Source organism: Mastacembelus armatus, chromosome 7, assembly GCF_900324485.2.
Source record: "Mastacembelus armatus chromosome 7, fMasArm1.2, whole genome shotgun sequence".
In the NCBI taxonomy this organism is placed as follows: Eukaryota; Metazoa; Chordata; class Actinopteri; order Synbranchiformes; family Mastacembelidae; genus Mastacembelus; species Mastacembelus armatus.
Window position 1 is genome coordinate 2,182,495 of NC_046639.1, and position 21,781 is coordinate 2,204,275.

At 41.4% G+C, this 21,781-nt stretch overlaps 2 protein-coding genes across 4 annotated transcripts in view; one reads left to right on the forward strand and one right to left on the reverse strand.

The window, feature by feature from the left end:
* cacna2d3a (calcium channel, voltage-dependent, alpha 2/delta subunit 3a) overlaps window positions 1-21,781 on the forward strand; it is a 92,933-nt gene that overhangs the window by 61,407 nt on the left and 9,745 nt on the right. For all 3 annotated transcript variants that reach the window (XR_003297265.1, XR_003297264.1, XM_026332796.1), the window contains exons 14-31: window positions 145-225; window positions 857-931; window positions 2,065-2,148; window positions 2,244-2,315; window positions 3,069-3,130; window positions 3,259-3,326; window positions 4,503-4,548; window positions 5,069-5,166; window positions 5,277-5,370; window positions 5,456-5,551; window positions 5,644-5,765; window positions 6,580-6,657; window positions 17,704-17,765; window positions 18,039-18,083; window positions 18,161-18,223; window positions 19,308-19,378; window positions 21,362-21,437; window positions 21,555-21,607. Coding sequence is in view for 1 of the 3 variants with exons in the window: in XM_026332796.1 (XP_026188581.1) it covers window positions 145-225; window positions 857-931; window positions 2,065-2,148; window positions 2,244-2,315; window positions 3,069-3,130; window positions 3,259-3,326; window positions 4,503-4,548; window positions 5,069-5,166; window positions 5,277-5,370; window positions 5,456-5,551; window positions 5,644-5,765; window positions 6,580-6,657; window positions 17,704-17,765; window positions 18,039-18,083; window positions 18,161-18,223; window positions 19,308-19,378; window positions 21,362-21,437; window positions 21,555-21,607 (1,346 nt within the window). In the remaining 2 variants the exon portion in view is untranslated. The remainder of the gene's footprint in view (window positions 1-144; window positions 226-856; window positions 932-2,064; window positions 2,149-2,243; window positions 2,316-3,068; window positions 3,131-3,258; window positions 3,327-4,502; window positions 4,549-5,068; window positions 5,167-5,276; window positions 5,371-5,455; window positions 5,552-5,643; window positions 5,766-6,579; window positions 6,658-17,703; window positions 17,766-18,038; window positions 18,084-18,160; window positions 18,224-19,307; window positions 19,379-21,361; window positions 21,438-21,554; window positions 21,608-21,781) is intronic.
* On the reverse strand, window positions 9,009-14,618 carry lrtm1 (leucine rich repeat transmembrane protein 1). Its single transcript, XM_026332798.1, has 4 exons — window positions 13,970-14,618; window positions 11,948-12,332; window positions 11,625-11,830; window positions 9,009-10,413 (listed from the first exon to the last, which is right to left on the reverse strand). The coding sequence occupies exons 1-4, from the start codon at window positions 13,974-13,976 to the stop codon at window positions 9,896-9,898; spliced, it is 1,116 nt and encodes a 371-aa protein (XP_026188583.1). The 5' UTR covers window positions 13,977-14,618; the 3' UTR covers window positions 9,009-9,895.

Genomic DNA, 21,781 nt, shown 5'->3' on the forward strand with positions numbered 1-21,781 from the left:
AATAGGATACAGTGGAGCATTACTAATTGAAAATATATTATCATTCTTTTATACCAGAAACAGTGTGGTCTGAAAGAAACTGTGCTATGTAGGTAGCCTTTCAAACACAACTTAAGAATATTTGTAAAATGTGTATGCTTCCAGAGAAACCGTGGGATCCTCTTAGGGGTGGTTGGGACAGACGTGCCTGTCTCTGAGCTGCTCAAGACCATCCCCAAATATAAGGTACCACACCTCACTCAGTTATTTCGACAATTAACTGTAGTTCTGAGTAGCTACATGAGAACCCCCGCCCCCATACATCACACCTTTTGTTATTAGAACCAAACTAGGCTTAATGAATGCTCCATGGACCTGGATGGAAGACTAAAAAAACACTAAACAGGTTAAAAGGATTTACCTGTTTTTACTGACACATTTGTCAGTCCTACGCTACAGTGCTGTAATTGAATGCCAAACCCAGCAGCAGATAATTCTGAGGTTCTGTTGAAGTTTTGACATTGATTATTCATGGCTCATTCCTGACTCACTCCAGTAATGACAGGGAAATTATACAGATTCTTTATCCTAAGGCTTTCTGACAGTGTCCCCCCCCCCCCCCCCCCACCACATCCTCTATGCTTATAGATCTGAACCTTGGTTAGCTGTAAGGTTTTGACATTTAAAAGTGTGTTATTTTCCGGTTATGGATGAACGACACCATCCTCTTGTATTGTGTGGTTCTCTGAGTTTCACCACAAAGACAAAGACTCTGGCTGTAAAAATCACAAAAAGCCTGATTAGCTGGGATTTACAATGACATACAGAGTTTCCATGAATCAGTTTGGTATGACTGGATGTGTTTTGTTCCTCCCAGCTGGGTATTCACGGCTACGCCTTTGCAATCACCAACAACGGCTACATCCTCACGCACCCAGATCTACGGCCACTTGTGAGTGTTACCTCCAGCACCATTTAGACGCTTTGTAACACGTTAACCTTATTATCATGACAATCCCTTTTTTGTTTTTTTTAGGTCACAGACAATGAAGTTCAAATGTATTAATTTATTTTGTACAGGCGACTGAGGAAAAACTTACTCTTGAGTTCATGTCAAGTCAATTACTAATTTCGTGGGCACACTGAGGCCGATTGACTTGAATTGAAAATGTGTGTGTAGCTGTGTGGTTGCTCTGTGTCTATGTTCCACGCACCGTGTGTGTGTGTGTGTTGGCTGCATGGTGGTATGTAGATGAGCAGAGTGTGTTCCAGGGCTCCACTGTGCTGTGAATAGATAGAGATAGTGCTACTGAATGGCTGTGATTAACTCTATTGTGCTCATTCACTCCTCTCACAAGAGGATGAGGGGAGAGAGTGCAGAGAGGAAGGGAGAGAGAGAGAGAGGTAAGCGTGGAACCTGCTTAACGTGAGAATAGGTACAGGATCCAACACTGGATGAAAATGGAGAAACGTGGATGAGAGGAGAAGAAGAGGGAACGGGCAGTGAGACAGACAGACAGATGGTTTAATAGCGATCTAATTAAAGACGTTAATGAACAGTGTTTAACAAGTAATGAGGGGTGGGAGGCTGTCCTCACTGACAGTTAAATGGACAGGGGGACTTGCAAGTACACACATGCATTATGCAAACACACAAACACGTGCAGTGCACTTAAAAAACCAAATAGTCTGCTTAGGGTCACCTTTATTTAATGTCAGACAGGGTCTGTGGTCCAGCCAGATAGTGAGAAAAGAAAAGCATCGAGGACACAATCAGTTAATTAAAGGAATAATTTGGACAGAATCAGACTAGCTGCATCCTCTGCCACCAGTCTTTATGCTAAGCTAAACGTTATCACACAGAAATGATTTATTTTGTGTTGGCATTTGTGTATTTGCTGCTTTTTTTCATCATTTATTTGGTTGTTTATTTCACTGTACATTTCATATCACTGGGGTTGGATTAGCATTTTGTTATAATGTCTAACAAAAAAGCATAGATTCAGTTGAGTATCTCTCAGTATCTCAGTATCTCAGTTGTGTGTCTGTGCATACATGTGCATTTACATGGACCCGTGTGTCCAGTACGGGGATGGCAAGAAGCGAAGGAAGCCAAACTACAGCAGTGTGGATCTGTCCGAGGTGGAATGGGAGGATAAGGATGACACGGTGAGGGACTCGTAGTAATATATTTTAAGCATCCTCATTGCACCTGTCTCAGTGCATATCAAATGTGAGATTTGGTATGTCCTTTTTGTTGCTAGCTGAGAAATGCCATGGTCAACAGGAAGACAGGGACCTTCTCTATGGAGGTGAAGAAGAGTGTGGACAAAGGGGTAAGGAATCCAAAATTTAGAAATGCACAACCACACCAACAAGCACTTTCTGGATGGTCCCTTCGGATGAGCCAGAGAAAATACTTAGCTGGGAGAATCCACTCTGCCAAGGGGTTGTTTCACTTGGCACAGTGATGTACAGGACTGACTTGGGTATTTTGTTTCTGATTTGGTTTGCTCTGCAAGCATGGATGTGTGTCTGTCTGTGTGTGAGCCCCTTATCTCCACCAAACACATGCTGCTGAATACAGGAGAGACAGCAGCCCAGTGATTCTCTTTTACTACTCGCCTGTCTGAGAGAGAGAGAGAGAGAGAGAGAGAGAGAGAGAGGCACTGAGGTGTGTGTGTGTACTTTGCATTTTCAGAGCTTAGTCAAGAGCATTACATTAGCCTCATTATTAAGCAATCAGTATGTAAATGCATACGTGCGTACACACATATACACACATTCAAGTGCGGACACACATGCAGTACATGCATATTCACAGTCCTTATCCAAATATTCACACCCATCTGAAGAGTAACAGGTCCTGTGACCGGTTGTCAACCAAAAGCATGTCGTCTCGACACCACTAGATGGAGCCAGAGTGCAGGGAATCACATTAGATAACTGCCATCACACTGCCCATATGCATTTTAACGAATATTTAGTTTTACACAATGTTAAAATGAAAAAGTTACAGATGTGATGTAAAGAAAAGAATACTATGTGCACGCTGTAGTGAATCAGAGTGTATTAATCTTTTATTTCAGAAACGCGTACTGGTTTTGCATAATGACTACTACTACACAGACATCAAGGGGACTCCTTTCAGGTACGTAGGTTGGAGATATTTCTGTGAGCAGTCAATAGAGTTAGGAGTGACTGACTTTTCCTTGTACAACACCTGATGAGATGTCTATTTGAAAAACAAATATTGTACATATGTAATTTTCCTTTTAGCCTCGGGGTGGCCCTTTCTAGAGGCCATGGGAAGTTTTTCTTCAAAGGAAATGTCACCGTGGAAGAAGGTAAGAAGTCTTGCCCTCTCCTTTTCTTTGTTGCTCATGATGAGTGATCTTTGTTATCTGTTTCATGTCTGTCTGCTTTGCTCCATCTGTCCTTAATTCTCCCCCCCGCCCTTTTTACTTTTGTTGACTTTTTATGCCCGTCCCTCACTCAACCAACACTTCTCAACTGTATTCGTGGGAGAAGTATTCAGATAATTTACTGAAGTAAAAATAGTAATACCACATATTACCACATATACATCCCCATATAAGTAAATAGTCTTCTGTCAGTATTTTAAACCCATTTTAAGAAAAAAGAAAAATATATTTATATAAAGTTAGTATTAGTATATTAATAATATTAGTAGTTTTTGCTACATACAAGTAAGTAAAAATACTAGTGGGGTTCTTTCCAATCTTCTTAATATTTCCATAATAGGTTTATTATTCCATATGTGATTACTTCATATTAAGATCTAAGTGGTATTTTAAGTAAGTGGAACCAATGTTAGTAGTTTAATCAGCAACCATGCATCAGGTTTTACTAAGCTGATCAGATATTTGTTATGTTAAGTCTGCAAAGTAATTTGACCCTACAACTTTAAAATACCTCAAAAGTACCTCTGAACTCTACATAATAACAGTACTTAGTTACTTTCCACCACTTCTGATTAACATATACATACCTATTCATGATTTTCTTGTCTCACGTATTCTTTTATCTCTGTGTTTCACACTCTGACACACTGATTCAGTGGAAATGTAGTTATAATAAACTTGAAAACCACAATTGGACAGGAAGATAAATATTTCTTTAGCTCCTTACGTGTGCTGTACTTGTTCTTGTCTTGGCAGTGCGTACGTGTGCCTCTGTGCATATGTGTGTCTGTTTTTGTGTCCAGCCTCATGCATGTTAATATTCATGTGGCGGTTGTGTGTGTGTGTGTGTGTGTGTGTCTGTGTGTCTGTGTGTTTCTCTAAACATGTCCATCATGCGAAGCCCTCTGAGCATGACTTGGCTCTTCCTGATCTAATCAGACCTGTCACATCCATTCAAAAAGCACATTTTTCACCAGTGCTGTGTGTGTTTAAGTGTGTGTGCTTTTGAAGGGTGGGTGCCTACCCCTATAATGATGAGTTCATATAGAGTGCTTTTGCTTTTTTAGTTTAAGATGTATAGTTCTTATTTTGTTACAGGACTTCATGACTTGGAGCATCCTGATGTAGCACTGGCAGATGAATGGTAAGAGAAACTCAACATTGCTGTATGGTTCTGTTCTGACACCTCCTCATCGTCCTCATCCTCATTCAAGGGACGTTTTGACTGGACTTTCTACTGAACCTAAAATATACTATACAAATAATCCAAATCAGAGTTCTGATTTCACTGCAGTATGACAACAGCTTTGGGTACTGTAGGACTTTGATTTGATGGTTTGTGTCACTTGATGATTTGTGGTCACCAGGACTGGGAAACAACATCTAAACAAATTACAGTAAACGCTTTTCAAACTAATGCTTGTAAATCAGAAAACTGTCTTTGTTCTACTTCTTCATTCATTGTACATATGCCTAGTGATGCAGAAACTAGAAGCAAGTGGATTCCGTTAAATGACCATGGTTAAGTAGCCATTGAAATCATAAGTGCATAATCAGAAATCAGCTAAGAAATTGCTTTTAAATGATCTTGAGCCAGTCTGACTGTGTGTTTACACTATATCATGACAAGCAGTGTCTGTTTGTCCATTCTTGTTTTATGACAGGACCTACTGCAACACAGACGAGCACCCCGAGCACCGCTACCTGTCCCAAATAGAGGCAATCAAACTCTACCTCAGTGGACACGATCCCCACCTACAGTGTTAGTTAAACTCATCCATGTCCAACTTTTCTTAACTGATATTTTCTTGTAGGCGCTAACTAGCTGATGAGCACGATTCATTTGTGAAAACACACACCTTTGCTTGTTAGGTGACAAGGAGCTGATTCAGGAGGTTCTCTTTGATGCGGTTGTGACTGCCCCCTTAGAGGCTTACTGGACCAGCCTCGTCCTCAATAAGTCTGAGTAGGCTCTTTGTTCTGTTTCAATATTACCGATAGGAGACCTGTTGTATAATTGTGTCAGGTTATGAATTTGTTAAAATGCACAGGAACTCTGATAAAGGAGTGGAGATAGCCTACCTCGGCACAAGAACAGGCCTGTCCAGAATTAACCTGTTTGTGCTGCCCGATGAGCTTACAAACCAGTAAGTATGCTGATGTTATGTATTCTGTACATGTGTCATCTTATGTTTTGAATGTGCATCATTTACATCATCACCTCTGTTTCTGCTTCAAGAGACTTCCTGACAGCTGAAGACAAAGAGGGGGTGTTCAACGCTGATCACTTTCCCCTGTGGTACAAGAGAGCTGCAGAACAGGTTCCTGGGACCTTTGTCTACTCTCTTCCATTCAACACAGGTTAGTTGTACAGTTCCGTTCCTAAAAGATGATAATTCATGTCAAATGTTTGGAAAAATCTCTTTTAAAGTCTTTATACGTCAACACATTAACCATTATTATTGTGATATATAGTAATAAATTGTCACAGTCATGATTTACAGAGCAAACAGTCACTCCTTATAAAATAAATCAAACCAACTTTGCACAAATAAAATTATATTGTCACTTATATTAGAAAGACTTTTTCTCCCATCCCTTCCTCTCCTCTTTCACCCATATTTGGCTCGCTCACCATGCGTCTCTACTTCCCCTTCCTCTCCTATTAATTCTAAGCTGTGTTTTTGTGGACACGACTGATTGCTGTGGGCTGAAACAAGATACGTAAGGAAGAGGTTCAGCCCTTGCCATGGTGACTTGGCCAGAACATACAAATACACATTCCCAAAAAGGCACACACACACACACACACACACACACACACAGCACAGGCACCTCCACACATATTCACTGTGTCTCTAAGAAATGGTGGCTCCTCCGAAGGAAGAATATGTTCTCTTCTGTCCTCAGCCTCAGGCTTTCCATTAGTGCCAGCTAATACAAGTAATCTGAAAGCCTCTGATTTACTCACCGGACTCGCCTTGGATGCACTCTTCCTCTCACGGCTGTGGCAGTTAGCTGTAGCCTTGAAATCATACTCTGCGGTGTTTAGGTTCTGCCGTTCTCGCTCCAGTCTCCCTGTGGTCAGTTCAAAACTAATATAAGAAATTATGATCTGACTGAGATGTGAACTCTGTGTTGTGTATTTGTGTCTGTGCTTATGTGTGCGGCTTAGGATCAGAAAACAAGAGTGTCGTATTGGCCAGTACTGCCATTCAGCTTCTGGATGAGAGAAAATCACCCATAGCTGCGGGTAAGTGGGAGCTCAAGTGGCCTCGTTCGCTCACACACACACTTCTACTTTGACAGAGGCCACAATATTCTCTTTCTTACACTGCTATGCAGGCTTTGTTTTCCTGGTCTACAGTTGTCTACCACTACTTATTTTCCTCCTCTTGAGTTGAAACACTCACTGCCCACATATACTGAGTCTGCTGCTTTTTTTGTCTGCGCACTTGGTCCTGCGTGAATGTATGCTCAGCAGAAGGCGAGAGTGCAACACATCTTGGACGTTTGCATCCAAGAGTATTTATGTACAAATATATTAATAGAAGCAAGTTTCATAAGTGTCTTTTTTCTACCTCAGTGCTTATTTGAGACATATTGAGGCCCAGAGGATTTCTTTGTGGCCTGCCCAATCTCACATCCTGGTGACTCAGAAGTCCTGCAATGTCACACCCATAAAATGCAACTTGGTGCAGATGGTATGAGGTGTGGCCCTTTGGTTTTCAGTTTTCACTTTTCTTTGTATTAAGTAGCTCATTTTTTGTAGTCCTGGATAGTTCTGACGATACTAGAAATTAGAGAAATACACATTTTTGTTTGCACATGTGCAAGCAGGTTTTTGACATGATGAAAATTAGAATGGACACATTGAGTAAACTGCAAACATATCAAGTGGCTTAATATATGTAGATGCTTGTAGACAGCTATGCTTGAAATAAGATGTCTTGATTATTTTCCATGTTTATCTTTCTTCATTTATTCTTTTGGAAGTCCTATTTTCTCCATTATATTTTATTATTAATTGGACTAAGCTCTACAGAGGACGTATGTATGGATGGAATTACACAGTGCACATATCTGGAATGAGCAACCTGTTTAGATATAGTGTACAGTATGTAGAGTCATATCATCCTTTCCACTGCCCGATATATGTACCAAGGATGAACATGGAGCACATCTTTTGCCAGATATTAAAGATCTCTTCAGATGACTGTCTATGTAATATCTCATGTCAATAGAGAAAATATTGCCAGCAGAGCAATTATAGTAAAAAGGAAGGAAACGAGTGATGAAAGGAAAAAGGAAAGTCTGGAAATGCAGAAATAAATTACGAGAATAAGTAAAAGGGCAGAGAAATATAAAATTATTTCATGGTGCATGAATGCGTTGACATGAAAGCGCTGCATTGTGGGTACTCTGGGCCCTGGGGGAAACCACTGGAGCAGAAGGACAGATATGGGAGAGTCTGTGCGATGCCACAGCATGCGCACACACCAACACACACATGCACAGAGAGTATGCATCAGATTTCTAGCTAAGCAGTACACAAGCAGCCCACAGTTTACACCAGCCCACAGTATTATTTGACCCTGTTGACTTGATCATTGTCTTTTTAAGATAATATCATTCTCTCAAATCCTGTTTAGCAGAAAACCAAATGACTAATCTGTTACGAAGACTCATGCAGACCCTATTGTTCCAGTGGGTGCTGATGTACAGTAATGACGATCATGCTTGTCAGATCGGGGGATGTCTGTAAGGATGATTTTATATAAGAGAGTCAGATGGGAGGAGAGATGTAGGCTAGAATGCAAATTTAGCGTGGGCTGGTTAGGGCCAGTTTTCACTGCCCTGCGCTCCACTGAGCTGTAGGCTTGTGAATACGCTAATACACTAACTTAACAGGACAGGCTGATGACATCACACACCACGGGCCCCGCAGACATCACAGTGTTACCGTGTGCGTACATACACAAGTGGTCGCGTGTGTGTGTGTGTGTGTTTGTGTTTGTGGTCACATCCAGGGCCACGTGCAGTGATTCTGCTGCATTAATAATCAATAATAAAGAATGCTTGGGCACAACAAGACGCATTTATTATATAGTCTAAAAATAATGCCTGAATATCATTTCATTCAACACAGAATGGAAAACATAAAGAGATTAAATTTCGATTCATGTCACCTAATATTGCATCAACATTAACTAAGACTAGAATAAAAAAATCTAAATATGAGAACTGGATATTTCAATGTATCTCTCAAGGAGAATATTAATTATAATTAATCACCATTATTCTAATTGAATTATATGTTTCACCACTTTCTCTCATTAGTTTATTTGACATAACGGTAATTAAACACTAGAAACAAAAGAAAATATGTTACTGTCAGCAGTTATTACGAGTTATTATTTTGTTCTAATTTAGACATCACATCACGGTGGCAGAATGCCTTGTTTACATAAAATGATACTGAAGTGTGCTCTGGCAGGATTCATTCCATAGAGGACGTGTTTTACTTCCAAAATGCCCCTTTCTAAAGATACTCTCTCCATGTGAGGATGCATGTCACATTAATTACCAGTATAGATACAGCAATCAGGTAAAACGTTTCCATTTATTATATATAGTACATACTGAACGACATGACTACAATTATGTAATCAGCATTAAATTTCAAACAAGACTCAACTGATCTCAAAAACTGCAGTTCTAAAAGTTTGTGTCTGTGGGTGTGTGTGTGCAGCAGGATGATAATTCAGACTTATGAACCCGTAAATTTGTAGAAAGGTCGAGTCCATGTTTTGTTTCATTATTGCTTCAATGAATCTTTACCTCATTTGTCAGAAAAATATCGTTTAAGAAAACAAGTTTCCTCTTCAAAACGTTATCACATTGTTAGGCACGGACTCTTAAATTCTCTATAAATATGTGCATACATTGTACATCTCCACACACACGCTCAAGCACAAATGAAACACTGACATAAACACTTTCATTCTTATTCCCATATGCTCATGTTGATGATACAGACAACTCAGAACAGAACTTAACTGACAGCAGCTGCCTACTAGGTTTTCAAAGTCAGACTAATGAAAAACTAAAACACAACCAATTTCAGAAATCTATATTTAAATACCAGCTGTTATACCCACAAATACACAATTATAAATATATAGCAATTTATTTCTATCTGTGATTTCTCAGACACAATGGAATTGATACGTTTGAATTCTTTGGCCTGCCCCTCAAACCTGCATACAGTAGAACATACTCATCAGTGCATAGTCAAATACCTGTGGAATTTAGCTACCAAAGTCTCAGAAATGAGATGAACATACGCGCACACACACACAAATGATCTCACGCTCACGCTTCTTTTTTCTCACATACATACATGCACAAGCATACGCATGGCATCCAGAGATGATTAGGTTAAAGGGTTGAGGCCCAGGTTTTAGGTCCAAGGTTCATGTTATCATCTCTTAGGCAATAGCATTCTCCAATGGTTCCTTCTCATCTGCTGTGGCATGATCTGCCCCCTGCGCTGCTGCTGCTGCCAGCTCCTCGTTCTTCTTCAGCTCCTTCTGGTATTTGGCCATGATGGCGGCGTAGGCACAGCCGTACACCGCTGCAGCCAGCATCATCAGACACACGATCCCACACACCACACCGGTGATGATTACTGTGGCAATAGCGTGGCGCAAGTTGACAGGCCGCTGCTTCTGCTTAGTTTCACACTCAGGCATACTCCCTCCACCTCCTCCCCCGCCACCCTCGCCCATTGCTATGGGGACATGGAGAGCATGGCTAGAGGGATGAGCATGGTTGCCATGGGTGTGGCCCCGCAGTAGCCTCTCAGACTCCAGGTGGTGTATGTTAGCAAACAGGTAATGGTAGCTTGTTGTCATGCAGGCATGAAACAGCTGGTAAGGGACTCTCTGCAGGTCTCTGTCCCTCATCTCTTCTGGCTGTGAGCAAAGCACCTCGTCTACCACTCCACCTTAAGACAGTGATAGTGAGAGACAGAGTGAGGACAGTAATGAATAGGAAGTCATGCAACAGGTATCTTGTATCATAATCTCATTACCTCCTGTTAACTGCCTGTTTCCTTTTTGGCAGCTTGTTACAGAGGAGGCTAGAATCATAACCATGATAGTTGAGCCTGAACCAGCCCCTGAGTTACCTGAGTTATTTATTATTCCAGGGAGCAATGGGTTGTATTTGCAAGTGTGATATGATTAACTGCTCACATAAAGTCTCTGTGGAGTCACTGACGCTAAATGAGTGGAGAAAACGTTAAGTTAGGACCAACATCGGCTGCCTTACATGTGTCACACAAATCTTTTTTATTCATCTCTGTCTGTGCTCATGTCGAGCATGCTCTGTCACACTCTACTTTCATTTTGCCTGCCTGATTAACCACTGGGTTTCTATTAAGCATACATCCCTGTATCTGAGTCCATTGTTCTGTTTTTGCAGTAATTAGAATTTTCAGCCTTTAAGACGAAAGCTGTGTCAGGGTAACGTAGGCATGTGGGCGGGCCGGCCGACTTCAAGGGAGCCTGCTTTCACTGTACAGTGGTTATTTTGTTATCTAATGCATGCTGGGGTTGGTCTAGCGTGGAAGATAATGTAGTTGGCAATTTAACCCTTAATTACCCATATACACTTTCCATTGCTGGTTGTACAGATTTCCACCCTAGTTAGAAAAGCTGCTACATGGTGTCTGACATCACAAGCTAAGCTTTAAGTTCAGTCACCATCAGTGAACCAGCAGTCACAATAAAGACACACTACTCAGGTGTTATTAATGTTATAAAAGCCGATGCACCCACAGCTAAACACCAAAAACATGCAACAACACGCACTTATTCCACCACCTTCAATAACTGAACAAAGCTTTTAGCATGGTCTTAATTCCACTGTGTCAATCTCTGCACAGGAAAAATACATGAACCGTTTATCCATTTGGGGTCAGTCAGTGTTTTTTAATCCCTGAAAGAGTCTCTGCCCTCACTGTGTAAGCTGGCCATTTGAATAAAGAGTTCAATCATTTCTTCTCTACTTGTTTGTGTTGAAGGTCACTATTACTACATTTAAATATTACCATAATTTAATAGCACGCCCAGCAGGAAAGGCATTGTGATGGATTGATGCTGGGAACATTGCAGATATTCCTCAGCCACTACCTAAAGCTACTAGTGGTCTAACCTTTGAAGAGGTAGGTCTCCAGCCAGAGTTTGAGGCCTATGAGCTGACAGTCACACCTCCAGGGGTTGCCTCGTAGTGTGAGGCTATCCAGGTGGGTCAGGGCCTCTAACAGGGAGCGGTCCAGCCGTGTTAGCCTGTTGTGCGCTAGCCCTAGGTGGCTAAGGTTCCTCAGACTCTCCCCGATGGCTCCAGGCAAACCCCACAGGCTGTGAAGAAGGGACAATGCAAGGAGAGGAGATAAGATACAAAGAGTTAGTGGAATTAAGTTTATTGTTAAACAAATGACAACTAATTGGATCAGTTTTCCAGTTTTGTTGCTTAACCTGTTATGTGAGAGGTCAAGGTGTGAAAGCGAGCGGATAGGTCCAAGTAACCGCTTGTCAAGCTCTCTCAGGCTGTTGTAAGCCAGACTGAGGCGCTGTAGACTCCTGAGACCCAGCAGAGCAGTTGGTGAAACAGATGTTATAGAGTTATTGGACAGATCAAGAATTCGGACAAGGGGTATATCTTTGAAAGCCATTGATCCAAGTCCCCTGATTCGGTTATCTTGGAGATACAGTTCTTGTGTGTCCGGATGCAGCCGTCGGGGGATGTCATATAGGCCTCGACCTCTGCAGTCTACTACTTTGGTGTTGCTGATGCAGCTACACTCCTTTGGACAGGCATGTGACAAAGAGGGGAGAGACAGGAGGGCACACACCAGTACCACTGTGGAGCAGGGGGAGATAATACTGCATTAGATTATGCTGCATGCTCAAAGTAAATGCATCACATCGAAACAATCTAAACAGAAACCATAGTAACATACGTGTTGATTTTTGTCATTTTAGTTTGTTGTCAAAAAATGTGATCTGCTTCAATGGATGACAGTTACATAATTCCAGACATTCAAATGCCTAAAGTCATCAGAAATCTATGCAATGATTATTTTGGAAAGTAACGTATTTCACTTTGTTTTTGCTCAGATAGTCCTGGCCTTTGTCTACTAAGCCTGTTACTGATATGCCAATTCCCAGCTCACACACCCCTCAGACAGTGGCCCTTGGTGACTTTACCAGGGCTTCATAACCTCTTACCCACACTGCACCCACAGACAAATCCATACACAGCAGATATTAGGTGTCTGATTCCCTTTGAGATGACTTCACATGTCCATTCCTACTGGAACATTACGGTAGTATTTATAGCATTGGCTGGACTAGCTTGAGGCTCAGTGAAATGAAGCTCAGACCAGAGCCTGGAAGTGCAGCTAGCTTACAAGCTCCACTCATCAGTCTTGAACAAAAAGATAAGCTGTGCTATGTTCATCTACCCAACCACTACAATGTTGAATGTTTAATCATTTCTCAACTGGGAATTATCTCATTTTTCTCTCGTGTCAAGTGGCACCTCTCATTAGAATATTTGTATTCTAACTGTAATAATTAAACAAGCACTGATTTAACATGAAGGGGACAGCATAGTCTAATTGTTTAAATTCTGTGGGGACACCGAACACTCAAATCACAGAAACTACTATTTAGCATTGAGCTGTTCTGTGTACAGACACTATTTTAACATTAGTCTACTGATTTTCATTTCAAAACATGCCATCATTATTTTGTCTTTGCCTGGTTTATGGACTTCTAGAAGTGGATTGTTATTTACAGGTTTAGAAACATCCAGGCGCTCCCAGGTCCAATCTCAGGTGTTAGTTTGGTACAGTGGCTCTTGGCAGTGTTGCTGCGAGGATGTTATTTTGCTTGCTTCAATAGAAATAACCTCTGTAGAGCCCTGTGTTAATTGCATGCTTGTTAGGGAAACGAGAGTGTGTGTATGCAAGGACGCATTCGATCGCATGAGCCTACACATGTGCCTCTACTCATCCTTTGCTCATAAACAACACACATGCATACAATGCATACATAGAAATGCATAAACATCAGTTCAGTGGAGTGTTGTGATAGCAGCTTTGTAATCAGGTCAGCACAGGAGAATGGTTCTTTGGTCTGATGTGTCCCTCCAGCCCAAAGTACACACAGAGAGGCTTACAATGACATACACACAACCCAGAGCTAGTAGCGCTTTAAATTAGCTCAGTACCAATGTCAGCAACAGGAAACATTCAGAGGCGATGCTAATTTACAGCTGTAAACATACCAGTGTGAATGCAATGTTGACAGGTGTTGCATCTAAATTCAGGAACTGTTACAAGCAAGTACTTTAATATCACTGTGTTATACAACAGTTTACACAACATACTAGTCTCAGCAGCTGACAGCAGCCCACCTAGCCAGGCACATACAGTGTACAAACACACACAAATGCAGTCACGCTAACACTCTTCCCAATGATGGAACTCCTACCTCTCATATCTGCCAGTCGTCCTTGTGCTGCTTGTGTTTGCTTTTCTTTTAGCTCCCTTTCTGGATGTTAGTGATTGTCACTGGTTGATGATCCATTAGCCGTGGGTAAGGTTGAGATTAGCTTGTGCTGACTCTCATCTGTGTAGGCTGATATGGCTGACAGGTAGGAATTAGGCTGAAATCATCAGCAGAAACCTGTGTTGCCCTCAGGATCCCCAGCACTGCTTGCACGGGCATGAAACCCCATCAGAGCGGGCAGATCAGAGAACAGAGCTTACTGCCAGCCAGCCAGTCAGTGTGGGAATCACTGGAGTTAGGGAGCTCTGCCTCTCTCTCTCTCTCTCTCGCTCTCTCTCTCTCTCTCTCTCTCCCTCTCTTTCTCTTTCTCTCTCTCTCTTGCGCTGTATCTCTCTCTTTCTCTCTCTCGCTTTGTATATCTCTCTATTGCTTTCCGTGTCTCAACCTCCCTTTGTGCCTCTTGTATTTGAAATTTCTTGTCTTTGTTTCTGTTTCCCTTTTTTCTTGCCTGCTTTTGTTTAATTTTTGCTCCTCTGTCAAATCCAAAACAATACTTGCTCCTGGTCTCTCTCTCTCTTTCTCTCTCCCATTGTTTTGCTTGCTCGCTCTCCCTGTCCCCAGTTGTATTGGTGAGAGTGATAGTGTGTCATCTCCCAGTGGACAGCTGTGCCTCCTAAATCACAGCACACATGCATTCCCTTTACCTCCTGTTGGTCTGGCAAGAGATGAACAAGACAAAATTAGATCTGGATTGCACTGTGACTACACAAATACTCAAGCACTTCAATACACGGTGAACGCAGTTGGAGGATGCCCATTGCAGTGGCATGCTCTGATGATATTATGCATGAGCCGTGGGCAGAAGGACTGGCAGAACATGCTTCCAGCACAGCAACACAGAACGCACGCACACAGCAGGACATTAAGCTGTTGCAGTAAATTTACATGGATTTGTTGTTGTTGTTTTTTTCATTTAAATAGGTCGTGTAAGCTTATGCATTGCTTGAAGAAGTTAAAAAATGGGCAAAGGAGGGGATTAATGATATTTTTGACATTTTTCAACAATATTTAAGAATCAGATTACAAAGAGGTTTGCAGAAAGAGCCCTGATATTATTCCCTTGGATTCATTCATATTTATGTCCCATTGCCTCCTGAAGGGCATGACACTTATTTTCATTATGTCATGTACAGTAAAAACATGTACAGTATTGTGCCAGCTGTTTATTTATTTTGGTACATCTGTTTAGATAGCAACCTTGAGCAATTAATGCAAAAAAAGCATAAATGCATATACAGTATGGGGGCGTGCATACACACACACACATACACACCGGAGTCATCATGTACACCTACACAGGCAAATACATCTTCAAATGTGTGATGACACCTTTGTATTTGCTAAAAACACATACGTTGATGTGTCCAGACAGTTTGTCGTGTTTGTTCTGCCACGTCTACAAATGTTAAGCATCAAATTTAAAAAAAAAAACAGAGCGTGAAAACATGCCTTACTCTTCCACCTCTGGCTAAGATACCAGATATTATCTTCATGGGACTCATGCATCTCCTGTGACACAGTTATTGCATCAACACTCCATTAACTCTGTTCTTTCTCAACAAGAACACATGGAAATGCCAGATGAGCCTAGGTCTTGTAGACTGTGCATCCTTAACAACAGCCTCCTGTTCTGCTCATCCTCTGAATATTGCTCAGCATCTTGACATGATCCGCCCCCTGCGCTGTGTAGCTGCTTTGGTGCTACGCTGCACCACCGAATTTGCAAATCACTACATCACTCAGGCAGCTCTATGTGTTTGTGACACACTATATGTGACTTTATGCTCATCCTAGAGGTGTTTTTTTATATCACTGTGAGGCCAACTGATGCATGCACACACTGAAACAAAAACACACATGCACAGTAAACGCTAATGATTGCTGTTACTAGATACATGAGCATATTCATACATACATTCAGAAGCACACTTTGTGCTAATGGACATATGCATTTATACACTCCTTATTAGAATCCCGAATATCTGTTGGCTTTAAACCGGTTGTCATTTCTTCCTGCCTGGGATTGCAGTGATAGGAGATTGGTGATGGGGTGGATTTGGAGTGGATTTTATATTTCTTCATTTTTGGACTCATAAACCCAGCTCAAGGCATAAATACCCCCAAGTTCTTAAATCATACCTAGAGAAATTAAATGCGCCCCCATAGTACAGAAAATTCCCAGGCATTAGTAAAACAGATTTGGGCTTTTGTCTTTATTCTAAGCTGACTTTGGCTAATAGTCAACATCAGTGCACTTTTAACCTTTAATATCCCTCCACTGCACTCTTATTGGATTTATGATCCATGAATTTTCTTTCCTTGCTGAGCAGATATGTAATTTACAATTTCATATTGATGGAGCATTTAGAATGTCGGATGGTCTTTTTTTTTTCCAAACCTTAAATCTTCTAATCTTTGAAAGTTTCACGTACTCATCTCACTATTTTCCTTGTTTTAACAATTTGTAGAGTAGATGATCCTGCTTCATTTATTGGCCTAATAATCTAGATTCTCCCCATTTTTATGCCATATGTGTTTCCATCGCTATTGCCCAGCATCTTAAATTAGACTCTCCTCCTGGGTTTTCCATGTGGGTGTCGAAATGGTGGGCTGCTGAAAGGATCTGGCAAAGCTTATGATGGGATAATCTGCACCTGTTCCTCTGGGCAAGGGCTAAAACAGGCCACAGCAGCACTCCACTGCACTTAATCACACAAACACACAATCATACTAAAAGACATGCAAACCAGCAGAATATTTCTCTCTGAAAAGTCTCTTCACATGCTGATGTGCATTTTAGTAACCTGTAGTTAGGACTGAGATGTTCTTTCAGGTGTCAGAAAAGAGCTGATCATTCAGTTCATCAATTTCCCCCACCCTTTAAACTATTATATTTAATTTAGTGCTGTCTGAAGACATTATGCCTGCTGTGGTTTGATTTTCTTTTTGAAGCTTTTCATGCTTTTGCATGATACTTTTACAAGCCTATGTATTAAAAGAAATTTCAGTCCTGATCATAGTGCGTTCAGCTAGCAAATGCACTGCAGACAATAGTGATGGTTTGGACATGTTTTTCTTCCATTTAGTTTACTACCTGAAAGCCTTTCTGCATTTGGATATGGGTCTAAATTTTGCTCCTGGAAAGACTTACAGACCCCCAAAGCATGGGAAAGTCAGACTGAGAGAAAGCTTGTGTCCTCTGAATCTTCATAGCAGGGGGTAGTGGGAGAGGAGCATTGGGAGTAGAGGAGAGGAGTTAAAACTAGTGGTAAACATGTCAGTGTTTCTTCAGCCAAATCTGAAAAAAGTTAAACATAATGTCGGCGACATTTTTTTTTTTTTTTTCCCAGTCAAGGAATTCAAGTCAGATCTGCATTTAGACCCATGAGGCTTATTGAAGTGAGCAGCTCTCATGTGGTCACAGAGAGTGAGAGGTCTGATTTAGAGTCATGTGAAACTGCATTTGTGCAGATGTATGCAGACAGTGCAGTATTAACCCCACAAAGATGCACTTTGGCTCTGTTTATATTAATAATCTCTGTCTTGTCTGTAGGTTGACGATGTGTGTTGCGATGAAGGCTACAGTGCACTGTGCAACAGCGAGCACACACATGTCTCGTTGCTACGTCTCAGTGACTGTGTTGTCTCTCTTTCAGCTGTGGGCATCCAGATGAAACTGGAGTTCTTTCAGAGGAAGTTCTGGACAGCCAGCAGACAGGTACATATTTCTTAGACCCGAGTCCTGCATGCTAAACACATTCACATGTATAACTCAGACACTTTAAACATTTGTATCATAAAAGTAACCGGTTGTAACTCAGCCAGTTAAATAAAGCTGATTTTAATAGGCTGATAACTCTGTTCTTACTCCAAGCTGCTCAGGTACGAATGTGTAGTACACTTCTTAACTTTGTTTTATGAAGCATCACTTTTTTTATGTTATTTATGTAACATCCAAATACAGTATGCAGATATCTTTTCTATCTTACAGTGTGCAGCATTAGATGGGAAATGCTCCATAAATTGTGATGATGAGGTCAGTCATCCTTCCTTTTCTCAGTCAGCCCTTCATGGTGTCACTTATATTTCTCCTGACACTGTTTTTTTTAACAGAATATTAATTGCTACCTCATTGACAACAATGGCTTCATTCTGGTAGCAGAGGACTATACTCTGGTAAGACATGGACACAGAGCACACAGAGAATCAGATAAGTCAATATAAATCAAAAGTCTGATTTAAAGTAGCTATTATCTAAAATGAACCTGTTTCATTTTGTTTCTGGTGCTGGCAGAAATGCAGATATTATATTTCAGTAGGAGCTACTGTATTAAATCATGTCATACTGTCTTAGTATGACATGATTATAATGTACAGACATTTTGGGGATTTTTGGATAAATGTGCAGAATTAATATTAAATTACTTCTTAGATCTGTTCTCAGTGTTTTCTTGTTTTTTTTGCATCTAATGCAATATATTATTTTGTAGACTGCTCTGAAGGAGGACATGGTGCTGCCCCAACACATACCCTCTGCATAGCTGTCAGCAGACATGCTGTCATTCTGACTTTGGCTCATCTAGAAGCCAGTCCGCTGGCTGTCACTGCCCTTTCCTTCCCCTGCATGTGTCTCTTAGTTGCTGACTTCCATCCTTGATTTGATCTTAATTTGGAGGTGACAGTGCATTTCGGGTTCTAATTGTCAAGTACTGTCATTTCATAGCTAATATGTAGCCAAAATGTCAATTAACTAACGTCATGATGTGAGTAAGTCGTCCATCCATTATCTATACCACGTATCCTATATAGATGGTCATGGGGCTGACACATATACACAGACACATTCACACCCAATTTAGAGTCAAAACTTAACTTAATCTGCATGTCTTTGGACTGTGTGAGGAAGAAACACACGCAGACATGGGGACAACCTGCAAACTCCACACAGAAAAGCCTCAGTCGAACCCAGAACCTGTTCTGCTGTGACGCAAATAAGATGTGATTTTTAGCCTTTTGTCAAACTATTAGACACTAGTTCACGTGTTTGTATGTTGTCCTCAGGTTATTTGTGTTTATTTGGAACATGAAATCCTGTCTAACAGGTTGTGGTGCAGTTTCTGTGTGGTACAATTTATTCTTAATGCTGTTCCTAAATGGTGTAGTACTGAATTTTCCCTTTGGCCAGAGCCATTTGGCCATTTCTGCATGCCTTGACTATGCACATGTCAATATTTGGAAAACTCTTCCTCTTCTTTCTCAGACAGGGAAATTTTTTGGAGAAGCCGAGGGAGCTGTAATGAGTAAGCTTCTGCAGATGGGCTCTTTCAAGAGGTAAGTATTTCAAATTGCATTTGTGTGTGAGTGCATGTGAGTGTGTTTACACATGCCAGCAAGTGCATGTATGAGTATGTGTGTATATGCATGTGCGCAAATGTATGTGCAGAATATCAGACAGCCCACAGAATGAGAGCATGTCTCCCCTCGTGCTGACAGCTCTTAACTTGGCCAATCTTGTTGAGCTATTCAACGCTGAACTCCGACCCCTCGCTCAGCGGAGTTCTCCGTTAGGGGATTACAGCAAATCTTTTCCTGAAATGAAGGAATTAAAAGAAACTTGAAGTCACACACATGTAGACACATTCACACATATACAGAGTTGTGTCTCCTGTTAAACGCCAGGAGCAGTGGGTGGCAACTTTCTGTGATTAATTTGGAAATTTAACCCAGGAGGATATTTTTCCCAGTTTCACAGAGCAGACGTGCAGAGAAACAGGCAACAACTGAAACTGCAGTTTGACCGAGGAGTCAAGCGGGTATCTGTGCGCGCTCACCTTAGTTGTACGGTTAAGTGTAAGTTTAGAACCACATTTCCGACACTGCAGCAGGACTATACCGAGCGTTCGAGTCTGCCATCAAGACGTGGGTCAGGAGAGTTTTGCCGTGTTGTCTCAGTGTAGAGAAATCACAGCAAATCATCATACAAATAGACAACCATGAAAGTGTTTTATAGGGATGAGCCCTTAAAAGCAGACAGCTAAAGCTTTGTAGTCCCACTCATAAAAACAAAGAGGCATACAAGAGCTTTCCTTGAATAGTTAATGTCAGATGATGAGATACCGTTTAAAAAAAATTGAGGATAACGTAAGATGAATGAATACTGCGGTTTGTGTCAGTGAAGCATTAGCATGATGAGTAATACTGCTTATATATCTTAACACTAATGAATCCAGTATGATCTGTCTTAACCCAGTGCCATCTGTAGAGAATTAATGTGCTGGGGTTTGCCTTGATTAAAAAACATGAAAGACGTTTTAAAGTGCACCGTTTAAAGTGCACCCAGGCTGGCAGCTTGAATTTATGAAGACTGTAGACAAAACCAAATGTAGGCAAATTGTTCTCAGTTACCTTCTTATTATTAGTCTTTTCAGACGAGCAAGCAATAGAAAGAGAAATCAATAAAAATGCTACGCACCATGCAGAGCAAATGAAGCACACTCACACACATACACACATAAGTAATCACACACCCGTGCAAACACACACTCATACACAGATATGACATTGGACTAAAATTGCTGCTAACGCCATTATGTGGCCTGGCTTAACACTAATTGGTTCCTGGCGGTGTGCTGGAGCTATGTGTCACTGGAATTGTTACTGAGGTTTGAACATCGCCCAGGGCAGCGGATAGACTGGGCCCACTCAGACATCACACACATGCTCACACACACTTTCACACACAAAATATTGTCAAGTATAAAGGAACTTCTCTACAGTCTTTGAGAATAGGTGTCTTGTGTGTGTGTGTGTGTGTGTGTGTGTGTGTGTGTGTGTGTGTGTGTGTGTGTGTGTGTGTGTGTGTCTGTGTTAGGAACCCTTTCAATAACCTCACCCAGACAGACCCAGACCTCACACCCTCAGGGTCTATTAAGCCCTTAAATCCTCCAATATTCCCTCAATATCCCCAAATCATCTACACACACACACACACACACCTGCCTACATCACTTTGAGGAACCTCTAGGGAAGCTCTCCGCTTTCAATCGCTTTCCCTTTCCCATCCATCCAGTATATTATCGTTAGGTAAATTGGCACTTACAGCAGAGGTGGGATCTCTCCTCTCTGCTTCCACACAGCAGTCCAAAAGGCCCTGCAGGCATATAATATTAGCGTGGATGTGTGATGTGTTACCTCTTTCTGGGCCATATTGTCCTGACAAAAGCATTAGTTTGAAGTCTACAAATCAGTGTGTTATCTGTCTCAATTTATCTCTATTTCTAAAGCCTAGTCTGACTCTTGTTTTTATTTACTCAGGGTCACACTGTATGACTACCAGGCTTTGTGCTGGGTCTATTCAGAGAGTAGTGACAGTGGACGCACATTGTTGGATGTGAGTACTGCGTTTTTGTTTCCAGACTCTTCAGCCTCCTTGTTTGCATCCCATGCAACGCACAATGAGCACAACACGTTATGGCATCTGATCAATATTTCCACTGTTCTCCTTTAGCCTTACTTTGCTGTCTTCTCAGCCATGAAGTGGATACTGACCGAACTTGTCATGTAAGACTTCTGTGTATGTCAGTGTCTTGGATCTGTTTATAATAGCCTGTGTTCACAGCATGCACGTGCTTTTTAGGACTCTTATGTCGGCCTCTCCTGTCTGAGGTGAACTGTGTGTGTTTGTGAGTACGTATCATCTGTGTGTATGTTTACGACTGCCTCCACATGTCGACA